Consider the following 27,749-nt stretch of genomic DNA (forward strand, 5'->3'; position numbering starts at 1 on the left):
CCCAATTCTTCGATTATCTTCCCTAAACATTAAAACCTACTACTCGAAACTCACTTCCACACACCCCGCGTGAGAACCGCAGATAAATCCTCCGCTGCGATTGGTTGCCAAAATATGTCAATTCCTGAAGTAGGTGGAGCCAGCGTCCATCTTGCAGGAGCAGGGTTTCTAGAGAATTATGTTGGTATTGCTGACTGCCCCGCCTCCTGAATTCCTAGAATGAAGAAACACAATAATATCTTGTCATGACAGTTGAACAATTTGCCGTGCATAAGGAAAGTACCTTCAGTGTTTGATCGGATTTGGAAATAGGATGAGTTGTGCCGAAGTCATGTATCAGTTTTATTCACCATATTTTCCTTACAAATCTTCTGCCGAAGAGAGTCAGGTAAAAAAACGCATCTACCTTTTATACTAATCGAGAAATCGTGGAGGAGTGACCGCTTTCTTCTAATCCAGCTCAAAAATTTTATCATTTTGATAAAAGCATAATTGTAGAACAAATATTCTATACTTGAAAACATACCATTCTATAGCTCATTGGAATGCGTGCTTGACAGTCCTGAAATTTTGTGGCATCCTCATGGAGTCGAACTACACCGTAACTAAGAAATTCTTTCTTTAAGATTCAGTACTGACATCAATGTTGGGAGATATTCATTCCAATCGCTCTTTAATACTAACCTCTACATTTCATAAATTCGCTGTTTGAAATCTGTAAATCAGCACGGTGTATACATAACTAGCAATAACTCGTTACTTCAGTGTCATTGTTGGAAAACGCTCAGCCATACTTGCGGCTACAGTTACAATCAGGACATTACACGGTTTAACTTTCGTGTTAAGAAACTGCGAGTTGTCGTTAAAAGAAACCCTGAGTTGTCGTTACGTATTGGAACCTATTACAATTTATAAGTTTACCACTTGAGTTGACATTTCTATTTAAGTGCGATGTCAATGATAAATAATTTTTATTCATTTTTTGTTAAACATCCATCAAGGAAGGTTGGTTTTTCATTAATTCTTTTTTTAGATTGCTGTTTAGATATTTCATTATTAATTATATCAAACTTATGTCACTCTGTTTCTGAGCATGGATATGACTTGTTTTTTAAATTAAGTCTTACATTCTTGAACCAATTTGTCATACTTCATGTAAATTTGCTTAAATGCATACCCATATCTGAATTTAATAGTGCTTAAAATGATTTACATTTTTTAATTTGTATTCGGAAATTAAATTATCTTTTTTTTCTAATTTCTTTCAGAAGTTTAGTGTGCCTAGTATGTATGATAGTCATACAAGTAGTACAAGTGGGCATTTTTTAGACAGTAATAATTCTTCAAGAGATAAAGAAGCCGAGATAGAAAAAGAACAGCCACAAGGTTCACAATATCTCAACCCTAATTGTTTATTATTGACATATTTTAGTGGTGATATTGCCTCAAACGTTGATGAACATTTTAGTAAAGCATTAAGTCAACCTAGTAGTTATACAGTAGACAGACAAGGCAGTAAACATTACGGAAGAACAGGTAAGTCTCAAAATACAAGTCTCTCATCTTGTTCCTATATGTCGTGTGTATTAAATAGTTTTGGGCAAACGAAATTTGGAGGAATTATGTTTAACTTACATAACGCACACACAGACGTCACTCAAATACCGATGTGGTTTGGTGCCATTTCTTAATTTATATTTTATGCATGACCATTTCTTAATTGATATTCATCAATATACATGTTTTTGTTTTCATTCGACAGTGCCGATCTTCACATTTTGTGGTCATTTGATAATGCCGAACTCCATATTTTGTGGTCATTTGATAATGCCGAACTTCACATTTGTGGTCATTTGATAATGCCGAACTTCAAACTGAATATAAAAACAATTTTGGGCCATTTGATAATGTCGAAATTCAATATGAATATAAAAACATTTTGTTGCCAATTGATATTGTCGAAATTCACACTTTATACATGAATATTGTGATATATTTTGGTCTTTGTACAGCTCATCACTTTTATTAAGTTTTATAAAAACGCCCAGAGGTTGTCGTTAAAATTTGCTGTTAAACCAAATGATTTATATTATAGATGATCAGATTAAAAGCTAAAACATTTTTTATCTGATGACCAGTGTACTATAACCAGCAAACCATATAAATTTCTCTGTATCACACTTCAAACTAAACAAAATTTCCATTAACCAACATAAAGAACAATAAATCAATTATTTTTATATCGAGGTATAATCAAAAATAAAACCATAAAATTTCAAATCCATAGTCTGATTTCAAGAAAGATATTGCAAACCCAATAAATCAATTAGATTCCAAACCCCAATGCGTAATAAATAACGCGCTGATTGTGATCAATTCAGAAAAATGGAACCAAATATGGATTCAGATTTATCAATTAAATCAAATGCAAATGAAATATTATATGATTTCAATTTATGTGGGTAGGAAGCGGATTTTCTTTGTATAGTCGATAGAAAAATAAAATCACAAAATCAGATATTTTCCGAAGCATCTACGCATGATGAAATCTACGCAACGTTAGTATTTGTCAAATCGTATTGTCTAATTCATAATTATATAATTAACCAAAGTGATATAGTTTGACATTTGAAATCATATTTCATCGCACTTAATCGTGGAAATGAGTTTACCATAACGTTACTTATTCCAACTGATACAAGAGTTCATCATCTGAGCAAAATTCGTCAGTACGGCACGCCACCCATCCTCCCCACATAAAGAAAGCCCACATAACAAACAATACAAAAACAAAAACAAAACCGTTGAATACATGTTTAAGATATGTTGAACAAAATATATTATTTGCGTTGTTTTTATTCATGAATTACTGTAATACTTATGACAAATATCTTACAGATTTGAAGATGTACAAAAAACGGTTTAAAAATATTTATTTTACTTATTTCAGTGAGTCGAATCAATCATTGCTTTTCGTAACAATTTGCATTTTGAAAGGAAAAACAATATATATAAAATGTATACCAAATATCACAACTGTTGCTTTATTTCTGTCATAATATATGCAATTATTGCGAGAATCAGAACATAACCTATATAAGTAACATAATAAGACTGTTTTTAGCCCAATCGACTCGCATCGTGTAGACCATACGACCAGGAAAGCAGAAGAGAAAGGTGATGTGGACCCTTAATCCCTTTCTCAATATTTATAATCCGGTGCCATCAAAGAGATTTAGACAAAAGCATCATTCTAAATAAAATACAAACAATTTGCATATGAGCGCGTGTTTTGTTATGGTCAAGTACCACGTGCAGGAGTTGACCAAACATGGAAACTTGTGTGGCTAGTTTGTATGTCTGAAAGAGGTCATATTTAATTTTCACTCGCGTCCATCGAAAACAACCAAAGACAGCCATCATGTTATTTGGGGTGACCTGTTGGGGGTCATTGTAATATAATTATGTAAGGCTACTCGCAGGTTTTCTACTGTTTGATTTTTGTTTATCGTTCGATGTAACTAAGTCGAAGATTAAACCATTCAATCTTTGAAGTATTTTTCACTTTAAAATAAAATGTAACTTTTAGCACGTTTTAGTGTGTAATTAACAAATCATCTCACGACTTTTTGACTTTTTTCTTGTGAGATTTTCTTTAAAATTTTGAAAAGTCAATCCATAGTTATTGTTGTCTGTATCCGAGCTATAATTTATCGTGTTGAACTATGTTACAGAATGTTGGAGGTTTTTTTGTGTGTCGAATACTGCTTAAGGGAATTAATTTATTGTTTCAAGTGATAAATTTATTGATTTTAATAATATGAGTATTACATGGAAAAGTTATACAGACTTTTACCTTTACTATTATGTAAATCAAACAATTTAAGGAATTGGAATATAAATCTTGACATTGTCCAATTCATTGCAAATGATAGTTTAGGGTCTACCATCTAATTTGGTGTTCGATTTTTTGGGAGTGATTTAATTTGTAGCAATAAAAACCTTTCTCTGTGTTTACAAACAGTTGAAAGGTTAAAAGGAGGTAAAAAATAAAGCATTTAATTGGGTTGACCCGATGTGTTATTTCCGTTGCATGTTCTTTATGAACGATTATGGTTTTTGTTTCGAAAGAAGAAGCTGAAGTGGAACACAAAATTAGTGATATTTTAACATTTCATAGCTTTGTATATAGTCGTAAAATTTTCAACAAAGAGGAAATAATTCAACAGATAAATCCAATGAAATCAACAATTTTATGTTTATTAAAAATAAGAGGTCTAGTCATTTTAAAATCTTAAGGGTATCTAAAGCCTAAATCATCTGAATCGATCATCATTCATCATTAATTGACTATGCACACCATTAGTAATACCTTGAAATTATTGTTTGAGATATAGTGACGAAACTTCTGATCTAAATAATTTGCTATTTTGGACCATTATACGAAGTTGTGTATAATCTACCAACGTTGCAGCCAATATTTCCCTTGACAACCCCAAAAAAGATTTCAGCCTGCACATTTACGACTAGGCCTTTTCTAAGCAATTATTTTGTATCAGTAGATACATTTTTTTGCGAATCATTCAATTTCGTGTTTCTTTAAGTAGCTATACTAACAATATGTTATATGAATGTTTGCACGTAATTTGTATGGACATAAATTGCTTGAGGTCATACTGTAGAAATTATAACAGTAAATTCTCATAGGTTTCAATACAATTGCTCTAGATACTTCGCTTTTGTCGATTCAGTCCAAACTCTGTTAGGCGAGATGGGTCGATTGACAAGCAATTGTCTGTTTCATGTGGAGTTATCGTGTCCGTTACACCAGGTGATATTTATCCAAGAGGGAAATAAAACAGGAGGGACGCGAGCTACCCACTAGGAATCTTCAGACAGGCCAACTGCCAAACGGTGAACAAAAACATTACGTTATCGTAGTCACCGCAGAGACAATTGTGTAAAAATCAGATCTTTTGGTAATTCGAGATATTTTTGGCAATAATTCAGAAGTCGTTCGCGTCAGTTGGAATTTTTTTTTACCCCACAAATTGAGACAATAGTTAATAGTTATGTATTTTTGGTCCCATTTATCTTTACTTTCTCACACACTTATTCTGTGAAATCTACTAGGTCTAGATAGTACTTACCATGTTGAAACAGAACATATATATAGCGTATGGTCGATATATCTACACAAGCTTATTTATTAACTAATCTGTTAACACTGTCTAAATCTTACTCTAGTTTTACAACAGAAAGTCTGGAAGACAAACCAACATGATGAAACAATAAATAGCAAAACATGTTATTCAATATTCTGTATAATAACAAGCTAGATATCCAATATTTTGTGTAACAACCAGCTGGATATTAGATATTTTTTATATCACAAAAAGGGATAATTAGCTTTCCTGAGTTCTTTTTTTATCCTTTATTGTGCTATATATTTTCCGGTTTTAGAGCAATGTATTAAAATAAAATATGTGTTTATTTTAAATTAATTTAACACATAATTATAAGTGCAAGGGCCCCTGTTCACTGCAAATTGTTGACCTTGCTTAAATACCCGACGATTTGATGATGGTGATGTTACATAAAAATGTGTTTATTTTGAATTAATATAACTCATAGAAGGAATGGAAAGGGTGTAGTGCAAAAGCCCCTGTTCACTCCAGTATCATTACGCAACAGATAAAACACAAAGTGGCTGAATGGTGATGTTACACGCAAAAATAAATTATAAATTTTAATTCAATTAACTTTGACACTAATCCGAAATAATTTATGATATGTAAAAAGACAGATTGGTGTTAGATAATTTTGGAAAATGGCTTTCTGTTATAGGACATGTGTATTTATCTAGCGAATTGTATCAGCTAACATAATCGTATAGCATGATGATATTTATAATCAATTAGTCTTGAATCAACAAAGCCAGTAATAACATCAATGGTAATTTTTTTTTTTTTTATCAATTTAAAGGGACAACATCGAAAGGAACAACGCCGGGTTTTTATTTTATAAAATTTCAGACTGCCGTTAAACGGAATATTATGCATATGAAAATGTTTTAACTAAATTGTATTAAGATCAAAATTCATTAACTGGCATGGATCAACCTAAAGATTAACTCTTTTAATGGCAAGTTAAATTCAACACTGTTCATTAAACTACTATATATGGTAGAACATATTTTCTGTAATAATTTAAAATGTATAAAATCTAAACATATTGTAAAATAGACATTCTTTACATAAACTTGTAACAGAATCTTGTATGTTAAGCTGAAGAAACAAACCAAAGAAAAAAACGAACTGAATTCAACTCCGTCATGAAAATAAACGTAATTCTTGTCACATTTTAGTAGCTAAATTAATGTTTAAAAGAAAACTTCCGTTTTGTGTAATTTGGCTCATAATGTGGCGGTTTCTTGCTAATCCATTTTAATACAGTGAATACCCCTCAGACCAAACTAAGCTGATTATGAAATATTAGTTGCCGACTTCACAAATCAACATGTGTTGTAGATTAGTAGGGCGTCTGATATAATTAAAAACCCCTGCAGGGAAAAGTTACATTTCTAATCCCTCTAGTTTTCGTGGATTATTTCTCCGATTTACTGTGTAATAATTATAATCAATTTTTTTGTGGTTAAAACTTTTCGAGGATGTTAATTTCCTGCAAATGGGATACAATCAACATATGATCCCACGGCACGTGCTGTAATCTTCGATAAACTTTCTCCTTACATTACATTTTATATATTTTTAAACTTGTTTATTTTGCATCAAAGGTTGAACGTTTAATCCTTCCATGTAGCCCGTCAGAAAATCCGATAAAAATACAAACTCAGTTCTATTTCAAAGAAAATATTGTATAAGAAAAATATATATTGCTTTTGAATATTTCAATAGACCGGCTTTTTCAATCTCATTTACACATAAAAATATGAATATACAAAGAATGGTCTTGTTTTACATATCAATTTCCACTAAAGAATTTCGCCACTGCACCATACATTTATTTTAAGATACACTTAAAATATTTTCTTAATACAATCTCACGTTACACTATCTTATAGAAATAATGGAACCACACACACACACAAGAATTTCATGTTAGATATTTAACATAGATTTAATTGGATCTACTCACTCGAGTTTGAATGACAAGCTTTTTAAATAAATATAAGATACTTCACTACAAAACCTCGTCTGTCTATTAGCCATATTGTCAATTGCCTCTTGTATTTATTTAAGAGAAACACACAAACATAGCATTATAAGTTAAACATTATTATATACCCTACCATAATAAAGCCACTAGCATAACCGTTAACTATTTGGAAGGCAAACACAGAAGAATATATTACACGAGGCAATATGATAAACGCCATGATTAGTAAATGTCATATCTTGAAACGGTAGCCATTTCTATTGATAAGGCGGGAAATGTTGACGATTCCATCAATTAGTAAGATCGACATGCCCCAAGTGCTGTTCATATCATCCCAGGGTATATTTTTATAGGGGAGAGTTAATTTGTTTTGGTCACAAGGGGTACCGAAGTGAAATATTATCGCACGTGAGTTAGACGCCGCGTGGGGACTGCAGGCACTGTCGGTGATACGTTCCTTGAAATGTGAATTAAGAAGTGCTTTAAGCTCCATGTGTCACTGGATGTTTTATATCATTCACAAATGATACATATCAACAGAATTAAAAGTTGTGTGGGGGTTTTGTTGGTTTGTTTTTCGAATCGGAGAGAGGTTCTGAAATTAATCAGAAATTTGGTAATGATTCTATTTCAATTCTGAAGGCCACCCGAGAAATTGCTTTCAAATTTACCAATTTTTAAAAAACATAATGGAGCTGTTATTTTATTAGTATGCCATTCATAGATTACATGGATCAAGTTAAATTAGTTTAAGTGCTGAACAAATATTTTCAATTGTTTTAAAATGTAAGAAAAGTGATGAGCATTTTAGATTTTAAGAAACTTAAGAAACATAGACCCTATCTTTTAAAATCATCACAGTACAAGATAAGATGATAAACGACTCACTTAACCTGTCAGATTTTCTTTTCAAACATCGTTTTAAACACTTTAAAATACAAATAATCGTAAAAAACATGTGAAGTATTCCTACTTTATATTTTAGACAAAGAACCAACATATTTCACAAAATGATCAATTATATTGTCTTCTTACAGAACAATCAATTTCTTTACTCCTATTTTCGTTAATTTGAAACATATGTCATGCGCATTGAGACACCTGACGCTGTCATGATAGTCTGCTTATTCCCGCCAAACTAACGGTATCGTCTGCCCCGGCTTCCATTTTGTTCCCAAACATCTTTCATTCAAATCGTCTGTTCTTTCCGATCGTGTTACAAGTAGGCAAGACCACACAGCTTTAGAAGTGAGGTAGAGATACGCGCAACAAACAATATCTTTACACTACAGCTTGTTTTCTTGCAAGATACTCCAAATCCGAACAATATGTCGATTTACTATCAAGGCGGGTTAAAAGGGGTGGTCAAACATGGTCTAAATTATTGCGGAATTATACATTCTCTATTCAAAGAAATCAAGTCGCTCGCATCTTCTCATATCTCTGCCGAGGCCCTTACAACTTTGTTTTCAAAATAAACCCCAAAATATCATATCATTCTCATATCATATTTAGCGATGGCGAATTATTATTCTAGAGTTGTATTAGTGATTGTAGTTTTAGATTGATATGTAGGGGAATATTAAACGTCTTCTCTGTAGCCCAGATGTTAAGATGGTTATAATAGGGAACCATGGTGAGAACTTACAATTCACTTGCATAATCAACAACAAAATTTCGATCGCGCTTATTAATTGGAATGGTTTCAATTATATTTCAAAAGACTGCACCTCTTTGTAAAAATTCTTGAGATGCATGCATATGAAATGATATCTTCCATGTGGAAAAACTGTATTATCTTTAAGAGCTATAATTACAGATCAGCTTGCAAAAATAAAAATCTTCAAATGCTCAACTGAATCTTCTTTACCGTTTTATTTTTCAGATTCCACATTAATGTGTCAAAGAAAATTACCACCTTCTTTCTGGAACAGTGCATACCAACCAGCATCTACATCCACCTCGCACAGTAACTTCCCTCTTGGTGCCGAGACTTATTTTCCTACTTCTTTTTACGGATTCCCTAAAAACTGGCCTTATTATTCATCTCAAGCACATTCTTATGGACAAAGTGCGCACGGTTTATCATATTCTGGTATGGATTCAGCCAGTAGACTCAATTCACATTACAGTTCTTTAATGATGCAAAGTCCTAGTTTATCAGGACGATTAGACACTAGACACAGCCAATATGATTTAGGAAAAGGAGCCGATGCATTCCCTTCAAGTTATTACTCTATGGGAAGATTTGGTGCTGACGTTGCCTCGACGATGGGTATGGAATCCGGCATCGCAGGTTGGTAAGGACACATTTTCTTTTCTTTAAATCTTGAAATCATTAAAACAAAGAAGAAAAAAGGAGGTGTAGGAACCAATTATTGTAAATAGGTGCTAAAAGGATGGGGCTGTTCCACATGTTTAGATCAACTTTTAACACAAAACAATGTAAGGTCTATCTCAAAAATAGTTGATTATAAAATTTTGTATTATTATTTCAGGTCTTGATCTACCAGGACAACACACAAAGAAAGAATTATATTGGTGATATAAGCATTAAAAGAATCAAGTCGTGTTCAAATTGTGACCTTCCTAAAAGACACTTAATGTGTAACTATACCTCCACGTGCATCACCAATAATTGCTCATGACCATCGTTCAAAATGGCTGCTATAAGTGTCAGGGGTAGATGTATGCGCGTGGTATGCATCCATCTTCCATAATGTGCCAAATTACGCTTATGTGATTAACACGGATGTTAGACAGACATAAAGGCATCAGACTTTGTTGTTGATTTTATGAATATGACGTAATTAACAGCTGTACATTGACGATGATTGACAGTTTAAACAGCTGATTATCGACCAGCAATGGCCGTCCTATCTCCCGCTGATATCACAACGAGGTTTAGACCTTGACACTAATCACGTGATACTCAGTGTGTGTGTTTGTTACTTAAAATTGACAATAAGTAAATATTTTGTTGTTATAATTGTGTAAATAATATATTATCATGTTTTAATGACTACAAACTCTCGTGTTCATCCTCATCAATAATGTTCCATTCAAATGAATTGTACTCATCATTGTGAATAAAATATGACCATTGAAATGAAAATCACATACGTTATCGTTGCTTGGATCTGGGAACATGGGGCATTGTTATCTCGCACCGAACTAAGTAAGGAAGGGATATTAAAATAGGCTCCATCTGTCCGTCATTCCACTCCGATTTCTTTTCCCGAGCATTAACTGTTCAATATATCTTCATGAAACTGTATACACACTGTGCGCCTTTGCTAATTAGAAATTGTTCGGGTTTAATCATGCTTGTATTTCCAATCCATGGGAACGAATTCTACTTAGTTTTTGGTATACAATCATTATCCCGAAGCATATCCCACAAATCATGTAGAACTGAGTATATAACTTTGCAGTCTTTTGATGCTTTGATAGTGTACGGTGGTAGCGGTAGACCAAGTAGTATTATTAGGATGCCGGGTACACCTTATAATTAGCATTGTCCATCCTTGTACCTTCCGAAACGTTTCCAATAGGGAGGGGTGTTGATGACTGGGTCTTCTTGTTATATATTATATTCTCATGTTAAGCTGTCGAGAAAATTATGGGTAACTAAGAGGGTTAAAAAGGGTAAAACTGTAACAGGAAAGCTTACTTGTAATGACTAAAAAGTCTGTATCGACCTTTTTGCTCAAAATTTATTGCTTGATATATATTCATTTGAAATTGCGTATTTGAAGGTATCCAATTTGTAATTTTAGTTAAAGGGTATTGGTTTAGTGCCTATTACACATGTTCCTATTAGGCTACATCACGGAGCAGAACCAATAGTGTGTCACTACGACAAACCACAATACAAATTGCATTTCCATTTATGGTTCCGAGTTCCGGAGAACAACACTAGGATTACGATAAGGAATTCCGGGGAAACAAATCAGATAATTCCTATTGGAGTAGTTCACATATATCAAACTTTTGCAAGGTTTTTGTATTGTGAACCAGCAGATTTGTAGCATAGAACCACAGATTGAGATGCTGTTTTGCTCCAATTTTAAAATCGAAAAAAAGACCTTCATTATTATCCCGGTTGGAGCAAAAAGGTAGGACGAAAAACGGATCTAGAAAAAGAGCTAATCTGGTCGATGATTCTTTCATAACGATTTTACCCATGTATATATCAGTGGATTGTTTATTCAGATAGACGCCATGTAGATACATCCACATATTCACTACGTATATACGTCTATCTTCAAACTATAGAAGTACACAGTTGGACGTTCCCTGTAATCTTTTTTCATGTCTGTCTGGTATTCGGTATAAAAACCAAAATATTCAGAATATACAATGTATCCGAAACAAGCTAATTACCAAAACATTGCTTTGTTTATATTATGAATATTTGTTTAACATGCTATAAATATTCCAGCATTATCTTAAATCATATCATATCTTGTCATATTTTGGACCATTCACAAGAAAAATACAGATTCAAAAATCAGCAGCGAAAAAAAGGCCCCATCTTATCTCTAATTGTATTATGCATAGATAAATAAATAAATAATGTAGAAAATATCTACATAGTTCATACAAGCAATATGTCTGCACGGTGTACATTTTTAACCCAAAATAGAACGCAACTATACATTTAAATTCAATTAAATTCATATAGGTTTGCACTTGAAAGTTAATTCGTCTTTGGGAGCACTCGGAGTTATATAGGTTTCTTCTACTAGAAATAAAACGCTAGAGAAAAACTAATAAACTTTCTGGTAACAAGTTGTAAATTATATATCTCACCACCGAGGGTTTGTTATAAGGAACATATATCATTGACATGGTCTCCTTAACGTATTTTAACATCTGTGTCTAAAGTTCGGCTAATTTTCTCACAATCCCACCCCACCACTAGCAAATCATAGAATTTATCAGGCCGATCGACATATTCAGTAGCGAGCAGTTGGCTCTCATAAGTCAAACTCGTAATGTATATCAACCGACCCTTGTATGCTGCCAGTAGCAAATCGACGAGAAACTATATCGAAAAAAATAAAGTGAAAAGGTTAATATTCAAATTAGTTAAACTCAAGTGAGAGAAACGAAACGAAATAAAAAATGTATTTTAAGTCATTCACGGCTCCCAGTCTAATAAATGTAAAGATAAATTGAACGAGGAAAAAACTCCCAAATGTATGTCTTGTTCCACATTGAAATTTATCATAATTAACCCCACTGTAGTTTATAACGCATGGGATGGATTGGGGTTTAACGCCTTGTTGGCATTTTACTTTGGTTATTTTGAGACTAACATATATTTTTAAAATTTATACGGTTACGTCTGTAATGCGAGGAGAATAAACTTGGCCGGACAGTCGATGGATATTTACGTTCACAACCAATTTGTAAATGGAGCCTCAGTTTTTTGACCCACTCGATCGACTAGGCACACTTTCCATGTTAGCCGGGCTTTAACCATGCCAGCATTCAAGAGTGTACTTTCTTTCCATGGACATTAGCCCGGTTGCTGTAGATAACCCGGAGGTTAAACCTCATACTTATTAGTAAACCTCATACACTGTATATGTAAAATAATGTCGACTAGCATATAACCCGGTGCTGCTCAACGCTACCTTAACTACTTTCCGGTCCGAGCTACCCCTATACACCAAATTTCAGCCTCGGGACAGCCCTAGTGTAGCCGCCCACCCTGGACAGGCACATGATTGTTACAAATATTAGCATAAATTGAAAAGGTAGAAGGGATTTCTGGAAATATTGGATAAACTATTGTACCGTGTAAAATCATATACAAGATATCACATCATTATGTCTATAGTTAGGTTTTCTAGTATCTGGAATTAGCTTCAGAACCGGGGGTTGTTAATGAATCCAAGCTGGCAAAAACATATAAGTTGTACGGTCTTTATTTAACATGATCAAGAGAAAGGTCTTTACATTTCCTGCATTCTTACTTATTGTTGATAGGAGTCCGGGTCAGATTAAGACCTATAAAGGCCCTAACCACTTAGAAGATTTTGGTGTCCCCATATAGTATACAATTCAAAATGTAAACAATAATAAACCATAAACAATCCACCAAGCACGTGGTTAGAGTTTTTCTGAGGTTTTATACACGTCATTAATAAGGTGACAGTAAGAAAAGACAAAAAAACAACGAAAACTATTTTAAAAGTTCTTAATCAGTTTTTGAATTAAATATTTTGAATTTTGTCATCTAACAAAGCAGAAATTATGTTGTACCCCCCCCCCTCCTTCCCATGATGCCCTAAGCACGTGCTTATTTTGCTTAATGGTTAATTCAGCAATGATCCGAGTCATCAAGTCGATTTTATATGATTTTTAATTTTTTGTACATTACTTCCGGTATAGTCATCGAGACTCCCGTAGCGGTGAATGTTTGGTGGACTCTTTATTCCCCTTCGAATGACAGACTATCTTCATGTCTTCTAAATGAAAATAAATATTTTTTACAGACCCCGAATTTGCCCCTCCTCGGTATCGTTCCCTCCAATTCAACTAATCCTGGTTGATTAAGTATTGCCCTTGGCTGTTTGGCGTAGTACTACTAATTATTATATACGAATGTAGTGCTAGATATTTATAGATATGTCCTTTCTCCGTGCTCTTCTCCCTTTTTGAATGTCCATGTTGTTTAAATCTTGGTTCTTTTACATAATTCACCATTAAAACATAACGTATTGAGCCATACTACAGAGATATCACAGCGACAATAATAGTCCAATACAAATAATGTACAGCACATCAATCATTTAAAAGTTTGGAATATTTAAGGGTTATCTTCGCTTTAATAATTTCAAAGAATATTTCAGGATTCATCCCTTAGCTTATATAATCAACATGCCGTCTATTGAATAAGTGGCAATGGCTTATAATAATAATAAGTTGCAATGGCCAACGTTTTAAATCGGTGGGTTTCCGAAGATGTATTCATTTTCAACTGCAACTAGCATTAAATTACATGCAATAATTTCACGAAACAAAATGAGGAATACATAAATAACGCTCTTTTAATCATTTACTGATCTAGTAAATGTTTTTTCTTGAACAAAAGACATTTAGAGAAAACAGAAATATTTGTATGTAAAAGAAGATGTGAGATACTCGTGTAAAACATGTCTATACAGTGCGGCTCAATTTAAACACGGCAGACACAATAAGTAAAGAAAGTCATTACACGGCGATCATTTACCAGACTCTTCGCACTTTTCCAAACATTTAATGCATTTACTCTCGCTTACTAACAACAATATGCTTTTAACATTTCTATGTCTTCAAATAACATTTGTGGTCGCAATTTACGACGAACTTGATCTAGCTTATTTTTTTGCTTTCTCTTCATAATGTATTACTACATTAAGCGCCCTCTGTATAATATATATCTGTAGCAAAAGAAGAAAGAGAAAATATTAGAGCATATATAACTTACAGTAAACAAAGCCTTATCTCTCTTTGCGAAAAGTAAGTAAAGAATACCATCGTAATACTATCCATATCTGGTGTTCGTCGTGGGTTGTCCCGCTTTGTCATAACTATCGTGCAGGGTATCAACGTTAGAAATTTAAAGGATATTTGGAGGGAAAGGGCAACAGATCATACTAAGCGGTTTTTGGTAACTATTACTGTATTTGTCGACAGTACTCAGAACACGTGAAAATATTTTATACAGATCATAAATCATGTTTTGTCTTAATATTAATATATGAAAGATATCAACGTAATTGGAATGGATGTGTATCATTTGTTAATAATCGAAAATCGTCTACAAAACATTTAATGTTACAAAATATAAATTTTGGGCATTTAGAATGGCTAGATCTCTAACAAAACATCGCGATTTCATTGGATTTTAGATTTAGATTTGTTTTGTGGGATGACAGTAAGCTAAAAAAAAATGAATTCAACTAAAATTAGCAAGCAAGTTGAATTCCGCTTAATGCTTCAAATACAGAGAGCTTGGTCACATTACATATACAGCAGATTAAACCAATCATTAATAATCTAAGAAGTTTAGCTCCCATACAAGATAAAACGTCAATATTTTAAAATAAGTTAAGTAATAGCAAAGGGCGGAAATGCCAGTAGCTTTCCAGATAATTCAATGTCTTTCAATCCGTCCAGAATTCCAGTAACCTAGTATAACTGTTGACATTAGTTAGTATAGATCACGATTTGTTTTAAGTCAGACATATGTAATAGACCTTTAGTATCCCAAGAGATTTGTCATAAAATGAATATTACCATGGACCTTATAATATTATAAGGTCGATGAAATTACGAGGACAATTCAATTAAAAACGTTGAAAACAACATGGTGTATAAGATGTGTAATTTACAAAAATAAAAATTAATTCCTCGATAATAAAAGGGTCAAGCGTTACATTAATAATTCAGTGGAAAATACCATTACAAGCATAGTATGTCGCCTAAACGAATCCAGTTTTGGTTGAAAATAAAAGAACACAAAACCCAACTCTGATGAACAGTCCAGTCTGAAGATCGTGTTCACATAGAAAATTGGATTTAAGATGTTTCCAAGACAACCCCGCCCCCGTTTGGACAAATTGAAGAAGTAAAGTAATTTGTGTTTGTTATAAAATAACCAAAGCAATCTCGTAGTTTCAATGCATTTGGACTGGGGGAACAATCTAATATATAGCAATCCAATATTTGATTATTTTCGCTTTTTACAAGTCTGTTCATCAAATTAAGAGAACAGTTTTCAATAATATACCCATGTATGTGTTCTAATAATTTAGTCTATGTAAAGGAAGTAGATAGAAGGGATATCACCCAAAATAAGTCTAAATAAAAGTTTAAGCTGTGTTGATATTAGTAGGTAGTTTTCTATCAGAATTTATACTCAACACAACATGGTGGTCAGATTTTGATACGAGAGTTCTTATTTTGTCAGCTGATTTTAGCTTCATTATGGCGCCCGTCTACACGTGCTCCGCTCTGCTATTGACGTGATGTAATTCGGTATCTCTGTCAGGCTTTGTTTTCATTATTCGAACCCCCGCCTTTAAAAACACAGGAATTCATTAACTTCCTCGGCTGCCATTCGACATTTTACTAACCTTTAGTTATCAAGAATTCGATTCCAGGAACTATTTTGGAAATAAACATGTCTCTTAGTTGTGTTTTTCGTATTGTCATTCCTGGAAGTGTTTTACTCCAAGAACTCTGGCTTCACAATGGCGTTGTTACTACTTCTACTATAACACCAACCTATTGATATAACTATGCAAATCTTTAAGCTTCTCGTCTTCGTGTTACATTATTCACGGTGACATGACAAAGTATAAACACACGTGTGCGTATGTATGGAAGATGTTGTTTTGAATATTTGGTGTATTTATTGAAATCTATATGAGTATTAGAGCTGGTATTTCTATGGTATTCCTTGTGAATATTTCTACATGTGAGGTTAAGGCAATTACATGTAAACATACTCTTTCAACGTCGTTCCGATGAAGATTACTAATATATTAACAACATATAATTAACATGTCGCTATAAATCGTTACAGCATCGGTTTACACATACAATTCATATAACAATCCCGCTTACATTTCTGTAAGCAATTGAAATACGTCATACAGCGCAAGTCAACCAGATATACACGTGGCTTCAAATGTTGACGTATATGGGACAGATAATTAAAAATACATAGCCCTAGTTTATTGATGCAATACCTAAGAAAAAAGCGGTCTCTTTATTTTTAAATTCCACAATAAAATGAGCTTTATGTAAGACATTTAATACATTTCTGTCAATAGAGTAAAAGTAATAATGAAATCAACTTAAATTCAGAAAAAACCCACATTGAAATGTTAATGAAACTGGATGCTTGACGCTATCATATTCCACCATATTCAAATCAATAAGATGTTGCTTTTTTTTTTATCTTTTTAGAACCATTTGTTTTGTTTTCCTTTTCACCATCTGAGCGTATGGTGCGTCGTTAAATTCCAAAATATGAATGCTATTCAACAACATCGTCTTTTAATATATTTAAGGTAAATTTCGTTACCACCAAGGTCGTGAGTTAACTTACAATTAAAGTTTAATCACAGGGGGGTGAGAGCAATTAAGTGCAACGGGTTCGCAACGGACGCACGTCTCGTACGATCTCATATATGATACATGGGTACAACTGATAGAAAACGAAGGCAGGAAACATTCTCCCTGTAGAACTTCAGTGAAGTAAAAAGAACGTATCCGATATAGCTGAAGAATTCTTCTTTTAATTTTTGTGTCGATTAAAATGCATTGTCTTTCGAATGTTATTGAATAAGGATATAAATAACTGGTTATAAAAAGTCACATGAAACTGTGTCACGGCATATAATTATGTACGCATTTGGACAAATGAAATAAAACACTTGTCTAAATTCTTACAATTTAGATCGAGCAAAGCTTTTAATATAGTTCTTATAAAGAAAGAAACGGATTTAGCCATTTTTGTCATTTAAATCATTTTATCGCGTTGCCATTTGGAATATAAGTGTATACAGTTTCCTATTTTGCAGCTATAAATATTCAGACTTGAGTTAGTTCATTGGGTGTTTTCTGTTTATGTAAACAGTTAATATCTTAACTTTTTTTAATTTTCGCTAGGTGGCGTTGATGAAATGTCGGCTGATGTGAATACAAACGAATCACGTTATCTCGACCTCGGTATAATTCTATATGCATGGCATGGAAGTTAACTGAGAAATTGCATGGTTCAGGTTGACGGAGAAGAAACAAAGACCCAGTATCTATCATAAAGAATTTAATCACAGATAGTCATAGGTAGGGAAAGGGCGTTAGTCACGAGCTTATTTCTCTCTTAGGATAAGCATTTCAGAGATTAATTATTTATTTCAAGATCATATTCATACACTCTATCGTTCTTAATTTAGTTCCATAATGATCGACGTTGGTTGTTTTTATTACAGCTAGTCTTTTGTATTTTCTAGAATTATATTCAACCAATGATATGCCTTATGGTCATACTATATGCTGCGTGTGACATTCAAACAAGAAAGATGGCGACTAATGCATACAGTGATGAAGGCTGCATTCATAGTTTTTATACACTCTGAACCACGATCAGAAATACCGTAATGTACAAGGGTATGATACTACAAAGACAATAATAATCAAATATGAATGTGGAAGTGTGAAATGCGCATAAAGTGTGAAGTGACAAAGACTTGAGTTACCACAAGAAAAATGGGTTTTAAAGTTAAAACAATAGAGTTCCCAGCATGTAAGGGAATCGCATGTTTTGTCTGCAGAAATTAAGAAAAGTTAGAGACAAAAAATCTCTTGGTATTACCCGGGCCGTTCCGCCCTTTGCCTTATTCATCGCCATATCATTCCACGAAACAAGACCACTGGCGCCAGTTCCCTCTAACACATGGCTCTGTCATAGAAGAGAAAATAATTCCTGCAACAAGTTGGAACTTTCAAGACCACCTTCTCGCTATCCTTTTCCTTGTGTGTTGACTTTTTAAAGAGTTCACACACTGTTGGTGAAATAATAATATAAAAAAAGTTAATGAAATTTTAAAAAAAAAGATGACAGGCTCACACAGCTAATCATGACTGCTAGAACTTTATGTGGTCTGTGCATGAAATAAACATGTACATTTAGCCGAAAACAAAACTGCCTTAAGTTTAAGAACTATTGAATGAACTATAGAGTGAGTAGAGAATTTACATAACAATATTATTTACTAACATAACACAAATTTGCTTTTCGAATTACAATATTTAGGACAGCCATCAGTTTTCCAAACGCTCAGGCTATAATTTGTGTACATTGAGGAAAATTCACTCCAATTAAAATTATACCAACTTTTATTAGGCACGTCCAGAGCATGCTACAAATCAAAACCCGTACTATCTAAAACTTCTCGAAATCTTTTGAAACACTTTGATTATCCAGTAATTTAATTGACTGTCTAATCAAGATCAAAAGTACGATGATGTCGCCACAGGTCTCAAAACGCTCTTTTCTTACCAACCGAATAAACGGAAAGAAATTAACACGTACATGTAGTTTTAACTATGGAAAAATATAACACTCATGGCTTTACAAAACATAGTTGAAACTGTACTTTGTTTCAGACCAGTCTCGATTTTTAAAACTATGGAAGTAAATAAAACGAACCCAGTTGCCCCACAGACGACATAAATTTATTCATAATTTTAGAATGTTCGTTAATTGTATATTGAGGTAAGGAAAGTTTGAGATATATTAAGAATTATTTCACCACTGACTTATGTCTTACTGATATATTTATTGACAGCAACATGTGTGCATATATACCCCTCTTTCTTTACCCGACAGTTCTAATAGACCTAGCACTAATTAGCCGTTATTTGTTTCTCGACGAAAACTGTTGCACGATTACTGGTTTTACACGCCAAAAACTTGTTACTCAATAAAAGAAGGGTTTTTGTGTGTGTCAAACAAGTCTGCCTGCTGTCAAACAAGATAGCCATGCTGTTAATCATATCACGGTCTTTGGCAAATATCTTTTAAAACTTGCCAAAAAAACTTTTATTACGCTTCGTTTTCTGGAAATTTGAGAATGGCTTCGGGAACTGGAACGAAACCATTTAATGCCGTATTGTTTTGCTTCATGCGCATTCAAAACTCGGAATGAAGGAAACGAGACGAAAAAGGTTTAACGCTAAATCAGTAATGCATTTCCAGTTGTTTTTCGAGTTGTTTAACTCAGTTTGATTTAAGTAACAATAGAGAAGGGGGCTCGATTAGAAACTCATTTCACACTTGGATTTACCGACGATTAAAGTCAATGTTAATGGTTTTACAATGCACTGACATTCAGTTTCAATACGGCTATAAGGCGTATTCAAAGATTTCATATTTTTTTGTGCCGTTTTTATCTCCATGTAAATATGCTAGACTACAAAATACACGTAATAAAATCACCCTAGAATTGAGATAAAAATTAATGAAGTGAAGTTGTGTTGCTCGAAAACTTTTTATTTCATATTCATATGATCGCTCAATTAAGTGGTGTAGCTAAGATTTTCGACATTAGGGGTTTGCATGAGAGGGGCGATTATTTGGGTGTAAAGACTGTAGATTGTCGGAATAATCATCTGTCGGGTATTTTGTTTGCCATCAAGGTCCGGTAATAGGGATGATGACAGTCAAATTTTCGGCTGTGAAATACAGGTATAGCTGTAACCATGGACCTTCAATTCTCTTCTCGTCCAACTCGACTGGCAAGAGAATTCGTTTCCCTTTTAGTCCACCGAAGTAATTTAATGTTTCGGCCAGCCATGCAAATTTTCCGACAAAATAACCTCACGCCCTCATAGCTAGGCATTGCATTTATCTCTGTCATTTTTAGTTTATCACTTGTACCAAGGACCGATTGAATGAACGACAAGGAGCCCGGTCCACCCATTTTAAAAATGAAAGTATGCAGATCAAATATTTTAATAATTTTTTTATGACCATGGGTGCAGATTCCGATGATACATAATTGGCTTGTCCGCAAAAACGATTCTGATTAATCGGCCCTTGGGCGAAAAGGATAATAACGTTCTAGAGAACAAGAAAACTAAACTGCAAGACCAACAAGTATTGTTATTATTAATTAAGTATACGGATTATTTACGTCTGTCTTTGATCAAATGGTTTATACCTCGAATGAAAATAATATAACACGGAAGCGATTTTAATAGTATAATATATGCATGGATAATATTTTATAAATTGGAAAAAGAAAACTCTGTTCTAGACAATACTTAGCCTTTTAGGAAATGTCGATACTTATAAACTTGACTCGAGGTGTCTCTTGTATTATTATTAGCTGCATTTATTCAAATTTCTAGTATTGGGGTTGACTGATAGGTATACACACGTTTCATTGATAACAAATTTAATAAACGATTAGGTTTACGAATTCATTTTTCTCGTTTGTTAGAAATATATATTTCAACTCTTTTCAACAATTTGCACGCGAATTTTTGTATTTTAACACAACAAAAGAAAAAGAAATTAAAGAAATTATTTAATTATTTCAAAGACTGAGATACAGAAAGTCTATATTTCATGGCATGTTTCTGTAGACAGTGGTGTATTCATATCCACACGATCTACTTGTCTAAGAAACGTGTAAGAAATGCGGGAATGTCAGTCGAATCTGTGTAAAACTATCCAGTTCTCTCTAGCAATTCTTTCCACATACACTGTTTACTAATTTTTACATATTTAGCATATTTGGCAGGTAACTATCTACCTATCTTTCAACAATGAAATATGTTCCTTTGTTTACATCATACCGTAATTCATTCCAATCACTTAATCCACTAAGACTTTCACTCTCGCAACATACATCTATACTACTTACAAAGTCACTTAACAACTGCTTTGTACTTTTGTCTTTAAAATTCCAGACTAATAGATAATACGCTGATATTTTAAAGAGCCACAGTCTCTGCAGTCGTAAATTACTCTTAACAGTAATTAATTTATTACCGCTTGCCCTTTAGAATCCATTCAAAACCGATCCAAGAGTGTCATACTCAACCTTCTGCGATGTTAGTATAGTCTTGTAGTATATTGTCTTTTAGATTTATGAGAGATTTCTTCCGAAAATATTATACAGGGTCAAGTAACTTCGTTTTTATACAATATATAATTATTTCTTTTCAAAACACTGATGCCGTTCATTTAGAAGCAATCATATTATTGTTGATGATAGGAAATAATAGTGAAATGCATTCTGTATTCTACACGCAAAATGGAGGCTTAGAATATTTATTTTTCAACATTTCTCCCGGTTTCTCTTTTTTTTTTAAAAAAAAGGCCTATTTAAGAATAGGTATTTTTTGTGAGGAGATTACGAGTAGTCACGTGATCGTAAGGGATTCCCTATGGAATGTCTTTAATTCGAGTATTTAAAGGGACAATAACACTCTTGCTGGCCTGAAAGCTCCAGAAAATAAATAATATCTCTATCTAAGTACTAGATGTTTAAGTGTCCTACCTTTTGTGTAAATTATCCATTACATCCTATTTTACTTGTCCAGAGGGTTCGAAAATATTTTTAAATCGAAGTTTCATTTGAAAAGGTTTACGTTAGACGTTTCAAACCATTATGTTGAATTTTTCAAAATTTTTAAATAAGGTGTGTTAAGATGAAATTTGTATCATCAATTAATTGAAATATTCTAAAATAGTACAATTTGTTGACCAGAATAAAGATTGGGACATATTATTTAGTTACAACAAGAGTGGTATTGAGCCTTTAATAACACTGCCATTATTTAGCTTTAAAAAGGTTGCTTTAATATGCAACACGTGATTTAATATTGAAACGTAAGCTCTAAAGAGTAGCTAAACCTTTAACCTTTGCTAAGATTTAAGTTTAATAGCTTCTCTTGGAATATTCAGTGTTCTGAGTTTAAGCTTCCTAAAGAAATGATTACCGTTATGAGTCGAGTCTTTAATGATTAAACTTCTGCCTGTATTGCTTGTTATTTTATCCCTAGACTGTTACTTTAAATTATCTTTTAAAATTGCTTTGTAATCTACCATCAGGCATTATGTCGTGTTTGAAACAAAGTCAAGTTCAACATGTGGTTTTCCATTTAAAATGTCAAAAATTTTCTTTAGTAAAAAAAGTCAACGATCTTAAAATTGATCTCTTCGCACATATGTAACTGACATTTTAAGAACCACCGTCGTAGAAAAGACAATTTAATTTTTTTTGTGGCGTATTTTTAAAAATCAATTGTTTTAAAATTACTATTTATCGCAAATTTAATTTCTCTGCACTGTATACACATTATAACATGAAACAATTATTACTGCATTATAAAAAAATGGAATAAATGACACTTTGAGTTAAATTTATTTCAATAAACATTGAAAATTCGAAAGTTATAGTTCTTCGTTCGGGTTATTTTGTCGATTAAGGTGACTGAACTGAGATTAAATGGGCGCACACAAAAACTAATTGCGTATGACAATATTGAGCAAACGCATCGTTTCTAACTGATGTCCCCTCACCAAGTCATATAGTCACACCGCATGTGTTTACTATCACTGTCACCATCGACAAGGTGGCCAGGATGTAGACCTTCGCGAGCGAAGCAGTAATTTAGGCATAATCGACCATCGCCTTTTCAATACAAAATACTACAAAAGACGCGCCATATCCGGTATGAGTAGGTCGACTTTACGGACGAGTCACATATATTCTCTTTAATTGTTTTTGGAATCTTTGAAATCTATTCTATCACATATAGAAAAAATTGTGGACGGTAACACTGTCCTTTAATACAGTTCCTAACTTATAAAGAAGAAGAAGAAACTTTATTGCATAAAAAACTTACATGGTTATATGAATAAAAAAGAAACAAAAAATATACACGAAACCTACATACATAATTATACAGAGATAGAAAACTTACAAAGACACGACCGTGGTAATCTATAGACGTCCCTTTTTATGGAGGGCAATACGATCACAATGACATGTCCAAATCAGTAATGTGATGTTGGGTCACATAATATACTGAAAAGAAAGGGGTTTCCAAAATAAAGTTATATCTGTAGTTCTAGGAATTCACAATGGTAATAATTCAACACGGCAGCGTTTCTGGTCAACTGATACAGCGTGAAATGGAGAGAAGGGTTAAAATGTTAAAGCTTTGAAAGAGGTAGAATGCTTGCGCAAATTGTACCGCTTTTATAAATTGAGAGGAAAAACCGCGACTTAAAACAAATTCATTTACACACTTTAAAAGAACTATTGAATTTCATTAAGGTGACGTTAAACAGACTCGCGTGTTTTCTTAATACATCAATTGATTTACTTTAAACTGTTACAGACGAAAATTGTTTCGTTTAAATCCAGGAGCCATATTTTGACTTATCACTAATGTAAACAATAGGCATAACGATAAGGATCGCGCGAAAACATCGTTCATTTGACACATTGACGGGCATGTTGTCTATTTCAAGTCGAAACTGACGAATCTGTACTGAAGGCAACCAAATTTCACACTCTTTTTTTCATTTCAATGCAACATGCTAGTCTGTCAAAACCAATAGTTGAATTCTGTGTGTAACGGTTGACGCTAAAGGCCATAATTCATCTAGTAAAGTTCGTTAAGTTTATTTCATAAGTTGTGTTACGGCTTTGCAAATAGATAAGCGAGTTGTATAGCGATACTTATCTGCCTCAACAATCCATCAAGTAATAGTATCTGTTATTGTTTAACATACAATCACCCTTTTCATTTACATAAGTCGTTTCTTAATTCGTCTGATCTTTGACACAATACAACAGATCGTGTTACACAAATTGTATTGAAATGACCAATATTGTTTCTACATCACCCATATATTGAAAGGATCGTTCACCCTGTTTATATCGAAATTGATCAATACTGTTTCCAGCTTATGAATATTTTAAATGATACTGCTGCTTTTCAATCGAGTATTTTTTCACACATTTGCAACTGATATGACTAAATGTAGAATGCACTGAATGCACCTAGTCTCTACTAATGTACAATTCCAGCGGTCGCTGAGAAGCAATTTGTATTGTCATCTATTTTATGCGTAAAATTGAAACGTTTCCCACTATGTCAAATGCAATACACACTTCCAGCGAATTTCAACCGACGCATAGTCGATTTCTTTATCTCTAGAAATCATAAAAGTACCTCAGCTAAAATTCAAACCGGTCGCATTACAATAAATTGTGCATAATAAAGATGCTGAAGTCACCAGCCCCCGCCCTACACCCCCTCCCCACCGCACCTCCACGCGTCACCTCCCCACCAAACTTCGTCCAATTTAGTTTCATCTTTGGTAAGTTTGTTGCATACTCTCTAGCGGAGTGCACCAGAAGCCAAGAAGGCTTTATGTAAGACCTACTGCAAACATACTTAACTTGTGTTGATGTACAGAAGCTGTTGAACTTGTTGTCACTGTAGTTTTACACACAAACATTTAATTAAAGGAATTACGCTTAACTCATTACCGTTTGTAAAGATAGAAACTCATTAAGAGATCAAAGCGCCTCCTATCGTCGAATTTCTCACTGATCCTACCAATTATCTCATCACGTGACGATAGAGCACGTGCAGCAACAGTGTTATCTCGCTGCTTTATCGCGAGAATTGTAGAAATAGCGCCATCTTAATTTGTGATGATATATTTTTGTTTTGATTGGATATATCATGATATATGTTTATGTTTCAGATGTCGCGTATTAATATATCCCATCTTCTAAGAAGGGGAAGTTGAAAGTGATTAAGCATTTAAAGGTATATATCAAATTATCCGCCCCTCCCTATCTTTCAGCATTTTAACAAATAAATTCATTTGTGAAGTCGCAAATGCACCAGAAACGCAGACGAATAGTAAGTTTTAAGATGTTCAGTTCATCTGGTATCCATGTCTTTAATGTTGTGCGTAATCTCTGTGTGCCATTAACCCCTCTAGCACGAAGTATCTTGTTTTAGATTTAGGTCCACGAATTGTCCATACCTATTTTATAATAATAAAACGTCATTGTTTTGGGCATATTATACGTAATTTCTTGATAATATCTCTTGTATTAATATATCTCACTACAGAACTTCCGGTTTGTTTCAGGGGCAAAGGACAAATTATTGGATGAGTCGATTATACGATCAGTTTTATAATCAGTTCGATCGACCTAGACTGTGTATTCTAAATAAGCATCAGTTCACAACATCAACATTTAAAATCAATTTTGTCCCTTAATATAAATTATATATTGCTAATTTTTCTTAAATACAACATTGTAAATACAACATTTTGGGAACACCATGGTGCTCTTAAGAAAAGACATCTGAAATTAGACGAACGTGCATGGTAAGTTTTAGAAGTTATATTTTATCACTGAATATTTGGATATTTACACATAAAAAAGTCTAGGCCACATACTTTATATGGAGGCTTGGCTGTGCTGGCATGGTAGCCATATATGTTCCGTCATGCGTTTCTTCAGTTCTGCGATTTGATTGGTTAATATGTTTGACGTAATACCTGGACAGGTGCTTGTCAACTGAATATTGTCTATTTCACTGGCTGAAGTAGAACCAGACACGAGGTTCTCCTATATATACCAACAAGAGAACTGGAATGTGAATGGCGCAAAAACATGTGATAATAATATGCGGACGAAATGTACATCTGTAAACTCTCAATACATAGAACATAGGGTTAAATCGCATGAAATATAAACATTTTCTAAAACCTACACGGACGAAAACAAATAAGAGCGACCCTTGTTTTAAGATGTAGAAGGTCGGGTTAAATACTGTGATGTACTATTAAAAGGAATATGATGTTATCGTTTTATATTCACTTACTGTCAAGTTATCACGGAGGACATAAAGATGAGGTGAAAACGATCTTTGTGCTAACTCGTTAAATCTGTAGAAAATTTAACACAGGTTTTCCCGCTAGAGAAAAGATAAGACAAATACGGTATACACGTGCATGTGCGCTTTGATGTCGGCGCCGATCAAAAGATTTGCGTTCCGACACTCTCAAAGAACTGTTTTGCATTTCCAAAGCGGACAGCCCTAAAAATATTTTCTTGGGAAATAATATGAGAAAACTTTTCGGATCGCCGAAGAGGCTTTGTTATGAAATGAATTACATATGTGTGTAAGTGCGTGATATATACATAGTGAGCGCCGACAGAATGTGAGGTCTATAGAACAATAAGCTGACATTCACTACTGCACATGTGATATCAAACCTTTTGTTTCATGAAATTCCTACAAATCATAATGGATGCGATTTTTATTTCTTATCAGACAAGGAGATGACTTTCTACGTAAATTGTCGGCCAATTTGAGATTTTTGGTCCTTTTTTTCGACCAAAAAACAATTTACTTATCCCGCACTATTCCTAAAGATAAAAAAGACCATGAAAAAAGTCCTTCGATAAATTTATATTTTCACTGAATGTGTAAAGTCTATATCAACAAATTAGAAACACTATAGTACTAATACAGTTCTTATTATGTGCATAAAGTCACAGATTATAATGTCTAAAGACAAAATGGCAAATTTATCATTAGGACTTTAGGTTGGGGATAAGGACAAAAATTAGTCTCCTGTAATATTTTGTTGCTGGGCATATGTACTGTGACATTACAAGCATTACCTCCAAAAATCATGTCCAGAAATTTCACCTTTTTGTGAAATAGTCAGAAAAAAACATGACCAGAATTTCTTAGAAGAGTCTGCAATTTTTCAGAGACTAATAACGATAAAAGAATATTCTTCTAAAGGTGTGAAGTAGGCGTGTATAGAAGTCCACAATGGGAGTTCTTGGTTTAAAGGTGATATCAACAACTGATACTTTGATTGGCAGTTAAGGTTGCTCTTTCAAGTAGATTTCAAGAAGACATCAGCATTTACTCCTAGCCGCTAGGCATCACGGAAGTGTCAAACTCTCGTGATTGACAAGTGGAACTCT

At 33.5% G+C, this 27,749-nt stretch overlaps 1 protein-coding gene and 1 long non-coding RNA gene across 2 annotated transcripts; one reads left to right on the top strand and one right to left on the bottom strand.

Annotated features, from left to right (window-relative positions):
- Window positions 1-224: 224 nt before the first annotated feature.
- LOC126810882 (transcription cofactor vestigial-like protein 2) lies at window positions 225-10,294 on the top strand. Its single transcript, XM_050536212.2, has 4 exons — window positions 225-388; window positions 1,269-1,536; window positions 9,065-9,475; window positions 9,678-10,294. The coding sequence occupies exons 1-4, from the start codon at window positions 314-316 to the stop codon at window positions 9,722-9,724; spliced, it is 801 nt and encodes a 266-aa protein (XP_050392169.1). The 5' UTR covers window positions 225-313; the 3' UTR covers window positions 9,725-10,294.
- A 3,931-nt stretch (window positions 10,295-14,225) lies between these two features.
- LOC126810887 (uncharacterized) lies at window positions 14,226-16,542 on the bottom strand. Its single transcript, XR_007675319.1, has 2 exons — window positions 16,314-16,542; window positions 14,226-14,615 (listed from the first exon to the last, which is right to left on the bottom strand). It is a non-coding gene; the product is annotated as an uncharacterized LOC126810887 (long non-coding RNA).
- Window positions 16,543-27,749: the final 11,207 nt, after the last annotated feature.

Source organism: Patella vulgata, chromosome 2, assembly GCF_932274485.2.
Source record: "Patella vulgata chromosome 2, xgPatVulg1.2, whole genome shotgun sequence".
In the NCBI taxonomy this organism is placed as follows: domain Eukaryota; kingdom Metazoa; phylum Mollusca; class Gastropoda; family Patellidae; genus Patella; species Patella vulgata.

What these genes read in the sequence shown, in the direction of transcription:
- LOC126810882 (XM_050536212.2), top strand. Translation starts at nt 314, where the DNA reads ATGAGTTGTGCCGAAGTCATGTATCAGTTTTATTCACCATATTTTCCT. An exon ending in TAAACATTACGGAAGAACAG is followed by an intron (nt 1,537 to 9,064) that starts GTAAGTCTCAAA and finishes TTTATTTTTCAG; the next exon opens with ATTCCACATTAATGTGTCAA. An exon ending in TATGGAATCCGGCATCGCAG is followed by an intron (nt 9,476 to 9,677) that starts GTTGGTAAGGAC and finishes TTATTATTTCAG; the next exon opens with GTCTTGATCTACCAGGACAA.